Here is a 12,190-nt window from a genome sequence, read left to right as displayed (position 1 = left end):
GTCTAGCGTGACACAAAGAAGATGAGAAGAGCCTGGGCAAATCAGGGGGCGTTAGCTCACTTGAAAATGCGCGCAAAAAAAAAAAAAAAAACACAAAAGCGCGCGGATTTTTTAAATAAGAGATAGAAGAGAAGGATGTCGAAATCCTAAGAAAACTCTATGTAAAATTTTAATTAGAGTGCAAACAATATAACCGTGAAACTTTTTAGCAATACTAAATAGCACAATTTTATGCAAATTCCATTGTTTTCTATTGTTTAATTAGCACTATTTTGTACTATTTAGTAACTAGTGTTTCACGGATTAATTGCTTGCACTCTACTATTCCCAAAGCTTATCAGATAAATTTAGCTTGGCTGGTTTAGATTTAGTTCAAGTTTCAAAGTTTTTTTTGTTTTATTTATTTGTATTGCTGGTCTTCCTGGGTGCTTTTCTGCCCCCCTTCAGCTCCCCCCTGAACTAATTTAACGCTCGACTTCCGGTTGCTTCGACAAGAAAACATGGACTCCAAGTAGTAACCTTTTTGCTGGTGATATTTTCTACAAATATCTAAAGATCGAAGTTCGCTTTGACTGAACCACTTCGTTTATTTTAAAGCTTGGTTATCTAGGATTGAAAAAAGCTGATTTAAAAGAACTTAGATATGAATTTAATCGCCAAAAACGTGGTGTCTGGTAAATTGAGTTCTTTGTCCAAGAACATTGGACTTGATGATGATAATGATGCTAATGAAGAACAGGGTACAATGACGGCCAAAGAACGAAGACAACAGCAAGAAAAAGAAGCAACAGAGAAAGCTAAACGCGAAGAAAAATACGCCAAAAGACACGCTCAGAGAGAGAAGAAACGAGAGGACATAAGAGCGAAGTATGGGCTGCAAAAAGATGAAAAAGGACAATCAATGGCCAAAAACGATTCCAAAACTGCTCCTAAAGAAGAGCAAAAGAAAGAAGATGAGGAAAAACAATGCGTTGTCATGTGAAGCTTTCCTCGTCTTTATATAGCGAAAGCTCTATTTCTATGAAGCAATGGACCCTCATTTAATAACTTAAAAGTCGTCGTTTTTATCTATGAGATATATAGAGAAGTTTGCATATATAATTGTTTTGGTTATATTTTGACTGCAAGCTTTATAGTACAATACACGATAAATTTGGGGAAAACTTAATTAAGAACATTCAAAGGTATAACCATTTTCCTCATAGTTTTATATCTTACATTTTGTTTCTTTTTTACTTTGTTTTTCTATTTTTATTTCATTTTCACAAGGTGTTCCTCTTGTCACTAGCCCTATGTACTTACCTGGCAACCTTAAGTTTCCTTAAATTTATATATAACTTTGTTTTCAAATCTGCATTTACAGAAGAGTATAAAAGATAATGTATTTTATTAAAACATTATAATTTGAGGGTTGTGACAAATGTTTTTTATCAGGGAGACCTCTTTAGCTTGGATACTATAAATGCTTTCCAATTTCAGACCATGTGCCTTTCTCTTCTTGATGAGAAGAAATTCTTTGTTTGGGGAGTTGTATCCTTGCATACTCATATGCTTTTAGTTTCACATAACCTTCCTCCTCCCTCTCCCTCCTCATCAGCGCAATGCAGTCCAAAACTTTTATGAACAGTAGTGGTCATGCAGTCTATAATAGACTGTGTAGCAGCACTCTATACTAGGGGATTGGGATAGAGAAGAAGGCTATCGCCATAGCTATGAGATGCAGAAAGGAATAAGAATTGTTAAAGAAAACCATGTATCAATGATTCACCCAAGGGCGTTCGAGTCATTCTTAAAGTATAAACCTCTGACAAATCAGTGTCATCCATCTGATTTCCAGCCACAATGAACAAAGTTTGTAAAACTAAGGAAGCTATAGGTCACAAGTCAGTAAAAAATTGAAAATTGATTTTAACTTTTTTGGACAGTCAAACCTTTTATTTTGACAAAATATTTTCCTTGTTGACTTAATGGGAAGGGTGAGGTATCTCTTACTGAGTGAAAAGGGTAAGGCTATGATCATTGAACAAATTTAATTTGAATCCCCACCCGGTTGGGGCATTATTGCTCATTTAGGGTAGAGATGTGCCGCTGAGCCCACTGAACCCTGACCCTGTTCCAGAAAAAAATCGCTGAAATTCATACCCTGTTCCAGAGCAAGATCACTGAAAATCATAACCTGTTCCGGTATTGTGAAAATGGATACCCTGTTCCAGAGAGGAGAGAGCGTGATTTCATATACCCTGTTTCAGAGCGAGCACGATTTTATATACCCTGTTCCAGAGTAGGATTGCTGAAAAACATACCCTGTTTGGCGGCACATACCCATATAGCGAATATAGGGGAGTACTCCCCAGGTATCCCCAGCCCTTTGGCCCTTCCTTTAATATAACTTACATTATGGTGCTTTACATCAACTCATAGCGAAGTTGGACCATATAATGGTACTCACATAGTTCTAAAGCTAGAATTCAAACCCAAAGAAATATAATTTATTAGCTGTGCATATACCATATAATAATACATAATATATTTATTCATAGAAATGGTCAATGGGTCTCTAGGGGGGAGGGGGGGAGGGATATATACCAATGGTACAAACCCACTAAAGGAAAAACATTATTAATTTTGAGTAAATTGAAAAGTGCATTGGACTATTAGAAAACTGTAAAAAATTCATACCTCTTAGATAAATAATTGATTTGCTGGCGAAACTAGCTGAAGTAAGAATTTATAATCTACCGGGGTGGGGGTGAGTAGAGAATAGTTCCAGACATCCGTATGCGGTGTTTCCCCAGTCACGCATGCGTAGTCCTTCCGCCACGCCTGCCGATCAAACGTTCGAAGATCCTAAGGTTTGCAGGAAACAGTAGTTGACTTCTAAATGCATTGGAATGGCTAAAACCTATGATTTTCTCTTCAAACTGCTCTTGATTGGCGACTCGGGAGTGGGGAAGACATGTGTACTATTCCGATTCTCCGAAGACGCCTTCAATTCGACGTTTATCTCGACTATAGGTGAAAAAATCTTGCATCTTCTTCATGAAACCCTAATGAAACCTTGGGATTTTCATTCCTTGGTGATTTTTTTTTCATCCCCTCTTCATCTATCATCGTTTGAAAGTTTATAGTTTACTCTCACTTTGTTTGTGTTTCAGGTATTGATTTTAAAATCCGTACTATCGAGTTGGACGGGAAAAAAATTAAACTTCAGATATGGTACGGTTGGTCTTTTGATTATACAGCTTGTAGTACGACTTCATCAGCGAAATTGTGCTCAAAATTTTAGGGCTTTTTAAGGCTCAAATGATCCCTTTTACTTTGTACTTATGTCATATCTCTGTATTATATTCTGAAAGTCTCCTAATGACCAGCCATTACATGAACATTTAGATTTAAAAAGAATGTTTAATAAGCATTTCCTCTATAGATTTTAACTACTGTTTTTATATTGCTTATCAAGTTGATTTTGTTTATGTCTGCTTGTCTCTCTTCTCACTAACTGTTAATTTGCTCGACACGCGTTTTTTTTGAGCCGTTTTTCTTTAACTTCCTCTGTTGAATTATTTTCCTCTTTTTGTATTTCTGGAATCTTGGCACAAAACTTCTCAGAAATCTTTTTAAAAAAAATTACCAATTAAACCTAAACAAAACGTGACAACTAATCTGCATGTATCTTTTCTCAATTATTCTTTACTAAAAATCTCTATTTACACTTCGTGTTACAAGCAAATCATAAAACAAAGGTTTTATGGAAATTTTACCAAAGATACTTTAAGGATTTTGAAGGATTTAATTGTGGTACAGTTTGGTTGAACTTTGGTCGTGTTATCAAAACATTAGCGTTGAAGCTAAAGTTAGAATTCTGAGAACCTTAGTTTGGCTACGTTCAGAAATCAAAAGTATTTTAGAACTGTTTGACTTATGATTTGTCATATGACTTGCTGTTGTTTATTGAGAGACAGTGGTTCAATTCTCTTATGTTCAGTTTTACAGCTTTAAACCTTTCGTTATGGGATTCAAATTTAGTTTATTTTTTAAACTTGGGTTTCTTTATGCCTAGATGAGAGGTCAGTAGAATCCTCTATTCTACTTATTTTATCTTGATACCAATACTACCAGATTCATCTTTCATAGCTCATTCTGTTGGCCTTTTAATGCCATTATTTTGCCTTCTCAATGGAATTTTAAAAAATTGAATAAGAAAAAGATTTCGAAGAGAATTCTGGTAGTAATCGTATTCGAGATGTCATAATATGTTCATGATAATAGCACTCGGCTTTATTTAGAAAGGGTGATACTTGACAGTTGCCTTTAAGCACTAATTATCTTGTGCTCCTCTAAGTTTAACCTGTAACCTTTAACCAAATAAGAGAGAGCCACCACAATTAATATATTGATTTTCATTGACAGGGACACAGCTGGACAGGAGCGATTCCGAACCATTACTACTGCATACTACAGGGGTGCTATGGGAATAATGCTGGTATACGACATAACTAATGATAAATCTTTTGAAAATATTAAAAATTGGATTAGAAATATTGAAGAGGTGAGTACAGTACGACCATAATATTACCATCTTGGGTTTATTAAGGGTCAGAGATTGGAGAATGCTCTGGTTCTGAGCAAAATAGTCATTTTTTTGAATAATAATGGGGTTCTTATATAGCGCATTATCACATTGTCTCAATGCGCTTTACATTGCAGTGGAGGACGCTGTGTTCCTTGATTACAGACTCATTTACTCAGGGTTACCTTTGAATCAGTGTCTAAATATTCACAAATAGCAACGGTAGAGTGAAGAATGCACAACTTCAACAATACAAGCACTTTGAAATTCCATGGACTTTCACTGGCATGGAATGCATAATCATTTTGCACAAAATTGAGGCTAACCCTGAGAAACAGAGAACTCAAAACTGAGTATTCTTTAGCTTAAATAACCAAGATCTCTTATTATTTCAAAACTTAATGAAAACCCTGCCAGTACTCTCTGACTAGTTTGTTATCTTCTCCTATTATTTCAATACTTAATGAAAACCCTGCCAGTACTCTCTGACTAGCGTTACTGTATCTTCTCCTATTATTTCAAAACTTAATGAAAACCCTGCCAGTACTCTCTGACTAGTTCGTTATCTTCTCCTATTATTTCAATACTTAATGAAAACCCCGCCAGTACTCTTTGACTAGTTTGTTATCTTCTCCTATTATTCCAAAGCTTAATGAAAGCCCTGGCTAGTTCATGATCTAGTTCATAATGATATTGATGAGGAAAATGTTAAATATTATGTTTAACACCACAAAACATTTTTTCAATATACTCTGTCACTTTTGTGATTATAAGTTCTTTTTTCCTTCTAATTTCTATAGCATGCTTCACAAGATGTGGAAAAAATGGTTTTGGGTAACAAATGTGATATGGACGACAGACGGCAGGTATCAAAAGAACGAGGAGAACAAGTAAGTTGTCTACGTTGAATGGGTGGCATACACTGCTCATGGGTCGTCTTTCAAGGGGCACTTGGATAAAAATGGATAAAAATTGGAAATGACTTTAAGTTTAGTGAAACGTATCTGTATGGCCCCAATAGTAGCCAAGCAACATATTTTCTCCACAGTAAAATGTCTCAGATAAAAATTATCAATTTTATTTAGCATATAAATTGTGAGTAAATGACGTCATTTACTCAACCCTATTGTTCTTTTAACTTTTAAACCAAAATTTCTCAATAGTAAGTGGCTCCCAGGCTAAAATATTTACTAATCTGATTTTCATAATCATAAGTGAGTCATATTATCCTCAAATACTTCAATTACTCAGACTTTCAAAAATTTGGGCGTTTTCATTCAAGTGCCCCTATCACTGCTGCTCGTCTCTAGCTTATAAAAACATTCTAGGCAGTGTAATGTGATAACAATTACAAGTTTGTGTGTGACGCAATTCACTTTTCTGTTTACAGTTGGCGGTAGAATATGGTATTAAATTCATGGAAACAAGTGCAAAATCAAGTATTAATGTAGAAGAGGTAATGAAAAACTAATTATCAAACCTCCAGCTGTTTGAACCCTCCTTGCATTGCATGGGGTTAAGAAAAAAGGTTCAAAATAATGTATCAATTAGGGTAAAAGTTGCAAAGTCCATTATAGGACATGGTCTCCAGTTTAAGATAAGTTAAAAGCTCAAGATATCTAAGGTTTGACATAACCATAACCCTTATGTACTGTATAGTGTATATTCATTCTTGGTATAATTATAAAAGGACTTATAAAAACTTGTATTTCACAACCATCACTCTCTGTACAGGGCTCTTCTGTGAGGTTTACTCCACACACACTACCACTACATTCAATATTTACAACATACAACACTCTACTCACATGTTGATTTTTATGAGGGAGGAAACCTGAGAACCCGGAGAAAATCCTCAAGGCAAGGAAGAGAACAACACATCAAACAAACTCAACTCACATATGATTCAGTCTAAGCCGGGCCTCAAACCTGGACCACAACAGTGAGAGGCGAATGGTAAACCTGAAGGAAACCTGAGATCCCGGAAACAACCCTTGTGGCAAGGGAGAGAACGACACATCAAAAAAACTCAACTCACATATGATCCAGTCTAAGCTGGGCCCTCAAACCTGGACCACAACAGTGAGAGGCGAATGGTAAACCTGGAGGAAACCTGAGATCCCGGAAACAACCCTTGTGGCAAGGGAGAGAACAACACATCAAACAAACTCAACTCACATATGATCCAGTCTAAGCCAGGGCTCGAGCCTGGACCACAGTAGTGAGAGGCAAATGGTAAAACCACTACCCATGCCACCCAAAAGCCATGGCCGCCAAGTCTAAATATTGCGGAAAAGTAAACCAGTGCACTTTACTATGCAAACGCTTTTTTATGACAATTCAAACACTTTTTTCTTGTGATTCGTTGATTAAAAATTATTCTGTTGCTTAGACATATACTAGAAATTTCAGATGATTCTGCATTAAGATTTTTTCAATCAACTTGAATTAAGATTGTGTTTTGTATTTCGTAGGCATTTTTTACATTAGCTAGAGATATTAAAGTCAAAATGGACAAAAAGTTGGTAAGTATGTATGAATTCATGATCACCAGTTCAGGGCTGTCAACTCTCCTGGATAAACCGGGAGTCTCCAGATTTTGGACTGTGTCTCCTGGTCTCCAGATTAGAGTCTCAAATCTCCCGGATAATCCCCGAAGCTGACCATTTCTTGTGAGACTTGACTTTCACAACCATAAAATTCCAATTATTTTTTGTTGTTTGTGTTATTTTACATCGCTAACAAAATCAAAACGTTCCTCATAAACTGTTCTTGCAAGCAGGCCATTGTAACTATAAGCAATAATCTGATTGGTCAGACATAAACCAATCACATCAAATGTTACAAAGCAAAAGTCGTCTTTTTGCCCTTTTTGACGCGCTCTGACGTCATGTCCCTTACCTATCAATTCCACAGATTTGAATATCTCGGGGGTTGACAGCCCTGCCAGTTTGTTTATATTTATTTAATGTTTGATAAATTCGTTACATGTTTATGAAACCTCATCTTTATCGTATGAATGATGTGTTCATAAAGAGACTTTAGTCAGGTTTTTCCACTTTATTTTCCCCACCAAACTCTACACAAACCATGTGCTTTATCTTCTCTGTCTACTCGCTGAGGAACTCTGTCTCGACCCAGGCCACCACTTGCAGTGCACCACAGGAATCCTACCTTTTTTTACAATTCATAAACAACAACAAAAATGTCTTTTCTTAAGTTCCAACAGTTCGAGAGGTACTGTAGGATGAATAGGTTGGTGAAAGGATGGAGGTATTAGAGAGTTTTAGATTGCTTTTTTTTCCTCCCCACAAATAGCAAACGTGACCACGTTTTCATAGTTTTCCTGTATTTTACTTTACTATTTACAAACCTTCTCACCAGGTGCAAATACTCTTTTGTTTTTCTACTACTTGAAGTTTTTTGCGATTCTTTTTCAGTCATTGAAAAGAATTTTTTACTGGTCAACTGACGTTTCACGTTTGCCGTGAACGTAAATCTAAAACTCTCTATTGACGGTTGAATGGAATGAAGACTGAAAACTGGTGCACTAGGGTCGGAGTAATCCTTGGAAACAATACCAAGATCGTTAACAATTTTGTATCTTTTTCTTTCTATCTAGGAGCAATCAAGTCCTCAATCGACGGGAGCCGTCAAAGTCACCCAACATCGAGAGCAAAAACGTAATTTCTTCCGGAGCTGTTCACTACTGTGATGCGTAGGCTTTGAGTACATAACTTAATACTGGTTTTACTAGTACTGGTCTGTATAGATGGCTGGTAAGTATACTGGAGCCGATGTCACCAGTGTCATCGCTTAATTCGAGTTTAGTGGTAGCATCCGAGTACTACACGATATGAGAAAACTCCACTCTTAATGATTCCTGAAAAAAAGTGAAAATGGTATGTTCTTATTAATATGCTGTACTAAAGCTGATATGATTTATTTTAAGATATGATTAGCTAGAAAAGTTTTGTAAAAAAATGTAATGGCTACAAAAAGTAGACTAAGTTAATCTCTGTTTTACCATTTCAGACCATTTGTTTTTCCTTTAAGTAATATTTCTTTTGTTTGAATAACATACCTTAATTGCAATGATAGGAAGTCCCTTATACACCTATTTCGAAAATTGTTGTCGCACCAAGAGCCTCAAGTAGCAAGCAAAGGCTCCAGAGGACGTCAGTACTTTTAATTATAATTGATTTATTCATGGCTCATGCAAGTGGCTATAGCTCTCCACTAACTATCATCTCAAGCAGCCTTGCTTGGAGCAATTTGTGAAGTCAATAAATGAAAATGCACCATGAATAAACTAATTACAGTTAAAAGTATCGGCGTTCTCTGCGGTCTTGTCTTGTTGCTTGAGGCTTTTGGTCTGACAACGATTTCTGAAATAGGTGTATATTCCCAAATAAATTAATGCAGATGAATTTGGAGAATAGTACATGTAATAGTGTACTGTAATACATGTGGTAGTGTAACTGAGTAGAGTTTGTTAGGTCTCTCCCTTGACTTATAGTCTTTTCTCCTGACAGGCTCTTAGATTTTTCTCTCTCCACAAAATTCAACATGATAAACTGTGCCGTGACTTAGATCAAACACCTAGTTGTTGGATCAAGGTGTCAATCACATTTTGTAAGGGGTCGATATAATATGAATGCAAAAGGTAGAATATTGTTTTCAAAAAGATGGCATGTGGTCTGAAATGAAAATAAATAAATAGATAGGTCTATTATATAAAGTCATATGCTAGATTGTCATGTTGGAGAATTCTTCAACCGATACAGCTAAACACCAGATAAAATCATTGCCTTAAATCAGGGCTAAAAATATGTTGACCACCCATCAGTTTTAGCTAAATTTCTCTGGACAAGTTCCAATTCTGGACAGAGATTGTACAATGACGCGCCATTGTTTTTAGCCCTGTGCTTTACTTGCTAGAGTGCAAACCATATGTTCGCGTAATAACGCAAAAACTAAATAGCACTAAACACATCTATTTCTTTCTTTTTTGATTGTTTCATTGGAGCTAATTTTGTACTGATTATAGTTACTACTATTTCACAGATATAAAACACTTTTTGTCATGGGTTTATGAAAACTATTCCATATGGTTTGCCCTCTGTCTCTTTACTCTTTCATTATTTACTTCAATTTGTGTATTTTGTAAAAATAAAAGCCTAATTAGCCATTCCAAGGTCGAGAGAAAAAAATGAGTGAAGTCGGCAGTGTGTATTTCCAAAATGGTGTGTATTTCGTTCTCTATAACAGCCTCATAATGCAATGCTACCTTGACCCAACTTTTTACCCTCAACCTTGAAATGGATAATACGCACTAAAGGATTTTTTAGAGCACTTATCTTGCTGTCTCTTTGCAACCTTGAAACTAACAAGCGTCTAAATAAAAATATTCAATAAAAAACGGTTTTGCCTTCTATAAATTATACCCCTAGCTATTGCAGCATGTCAGAATGCAGATCAGTTTGGAGACGTGCAAAACAAAAGGTTTCCAATTCTAAGGAAATTGAAATTCTTTTGTTTCGTCGTCCAAATTGCAAGGGGTCTATTCTTCAAACAGTTACCATTAAAATGACAATGACAATGAATCTAAATTTATTACCAGTCTTTCTAGAATGGTTTTACTTTTAACAGTAATTATTACACATTAAAATAATAAATGAAAAATGGTAAAAACTACTCAAAACACTGGAAAAAAAGAGCATGCTTGTCCGGAGTTGTTTAGAAATGCAAAGAGTGCTCTAAAGAATTCAAAGCAGAACTGAATGATAACTTGAGAATGAAGTCCCCTTCAAAGTCTCTGGCACCATCCTGAAAGGAAGCCAAGCCTTCATATTGAAGCAAGACGAAGAGTGAGCTTGCAATGCATACCTTTCTTGACACCTTGGACAATTATTATTTACATGTCTCTGTCATTTCAAGCTCATCACTATTCGTCTACCTTCATTGCAAAGGCATGGCTACTTTTCAAAACGGTGGAGGGAACTGTGAAAGGGACTATTATGGAATAACCGCCCTACTTAAAATAAAGCTTATTTTTTATGAGCTCAAACTTAAGCTTAATAACGTAAAATTATTAGACAGTACTGTTAATTTGTACAGGCTATATATATGATTGCTGAGCTTCACTTTATTGTTAGGTTTCACTTGACATCATTCCCTGTTTTGTGCGAATATAATTGTTCATCAGCTGAATTGCAAGTTTTCAATAAAATTCTTTCTGGTTGAATTGGCAGCACATGGTGGTCATGCAATATTTGACCACCATTTGATCATGCAGATAATGAGATTCAAATACTCTTTTCAGCTGATGGAAATCCAGCAACACACACCTGGTTCCATAGCCTGCGTGCCTCCGAACGTTTACTCTTAACACACGACAGAAATTTCTGGATGCAGCGCAGGCTACTGGTTCCATAGGTTTTCTTCTTTCTTAATGGGTATATAAATTATTCCAAGTGGCCAGAGAAGCGAGGCCAAGCTGAGCTTTATATAAACCTTGTTCTAAATAATAATGCAACTGATCTGTACTTTTTTGTTTAAGATATTAGTACTTTTAATCAAGTTATTGTCAAGAATAAAAGCCACACAAATAGAGGCTATATTGTGATATGATTGAGGTATAAAATCAGCTCTCCATTACTGTGGCTTTCGATAGTCTGCAAACTCAGATATTTCAATAGCTCATTGTGAAATTAGATTTTACTGCCGCCAGTAAAAAATATAAAAGGTACTGGCTGATCGTTTTGACGAACAGTAGCATGAAGAAACCACGTTTCAGCATGCAGCTTGCAACTGCTGAGTTTGCAGAATATTGAAAACTGCAGTAAGCTCCATTTTGTTTCCTTGCCAAACAGTTTTTTTAATATTTAAGCAAGGTTTAATTTTCACGGGTTTTCTCCCTGTGGAAAGCATTGAGTGTTTTTGTCGTAAATAGTGAAGTTGTAGTAATGTAATAATGAGTGAACTGCCAGTCCCCTGCCAAGGCAGCCTTAGGGAGGGCCATGCCCAACCCCCTGGTTTGGGATTTTTATCTTTACTTTTTTCCCAAAAAAATAAATAATAAATATTAATATAATAATAAATAGAGTGCAAATAATATATCCGTGAAACTTTAGTAATACTACATAGCACAATTTCCTGCAAATTCCATCGTTTTCTATTGTTTAATTAGCACTATTTTGTACTATTTAGTAATTAGTGTTTCAAAGATTAATTGTTTGTACTCTAGCATTTCTGGAAATCATGGATTACTAGACACAACCCTGTTTTTAAGAAGAACGATGGTAGTGATACAAATATGTCTCTCAATTGTTACGATTAGTAACTGCCAGCCCTATCCCCCCCCCTCCCCCATCCCTTTTAGTATTGGGACTTGAAGCCACATTCCATGGCCAAAATTCAGGTCCAACTGTCAAAGGTATGATAGGCTGCGTAGCCAATCCTCCACGAAGAACACCTGGCTACGCAGGCTAAAGGTATGATGACCCAAAATGAAGAAGACAACTGAATTATTATGAGACCTATTGCTATATTTTAGCAGTTCAGAGGCTGAGGGGAAAACTTGGACGAGTTTGCATTACAATGTATTGTGGATACGTT

The 12,190-nt window shown here is 36.0% G+C and overlaps 2 protein-coding genes across 2 annotated transcripts; both read left to right on the top strand.

The window, feature by feature from the left end:
• Positions 1-487: 487 nt before the first annotated feature.
• LOC116300917 (uncharacterized) lies at positions 488-1,408 on the top strand. The gene has a single exon (XM_031709887.1). The coding sequence runs from the start codon at positions 644-646 to the stop codon at positions 980-982; it is 339 nt and encodes a 112-aa protein (XP_031565747.1). The 5' UTR covers positions 488-643; the 3' UTR covers positions 983-1,408.
• Positions 1,409-2,826: 1,418 nt separating this feature from the next.
• LOC116300906 (ras-related protein Rab-8A) lies at positions 2,827-11,185 on the top strand. Its single transcript, XM_031709876.2, has 7 exons — positions 2,827-3,015; positions 3,156-3,216; positions 4,411-4,549; positions 5,371-5,460; positions 5,961-6,026; positions 7,045-7,095; positions 8,193-11,185. The coding sequence occupies exons 1-7, from the start codon at positions 2,892-2,894 to the stop codon at positions 8,283-8,285; spliced, it is 624 nt and encodes a 207-aa protein (XP_031565736.1). The 5' UTR covers positions 2,827-2,891; the 3' UTR covers positions 8,286-11,185.
• Positions 11,186-12,190: the final 1,005 nt, after the last annotated feature.

The sequence above is a fragment of the Actinia tenebrosa genome, unplaced genomic scaffold (genome assembly GCF_029948245.1).
Source record: "Actinia tenebrosa isolate PJP-AT-01 unplaced genomic scaffold, QUT_ActTen_1.0 PGA_scaffold11__36_contigs__length_13525064, whole genome shotgun sequence".
NCBI classification, from domain to species: Eukaryota; Metazoa; Cnidaria; class Anthozoa; order Actiniaria; family Actiniidae; genus Actinia; species Actinia tenebrosa.
This window is presented reverse-complemented; position numbering and strand designations above follow the sequence as displayed.

Bases quoted from the DNA above. Each gene is read 5' to 3' on its own strand.
- LOC116300906 (XM_031709876.2), top strand. From the start codon at position 2,892: ATGGCTAAAACCTATGATTTTCTCTTCAAACTGCTCTTGATTGGCGAC. The intron at 3,217-4,410 runs GTACGGTTGGTC...TTTCATTGACAG, and splicing joins AAAATTAAACTTCAGATATG to GGACACAGCTGGACAGGAGC. The intron at 6,027-7,044 runs GTAATGAAAAAC...TGTATTTCGTAG, and splicing joins CAAGTATTAATGTAGAAGAG to GCATTTTTTACATTAGCTAG.
- LOC116300917 (XM_031709887.1), top strand. From the start codon at position 644: ATGAATTTAATCGCCAAAAACGTGGTGTCTGGTAAATTGAGTTCTTTG.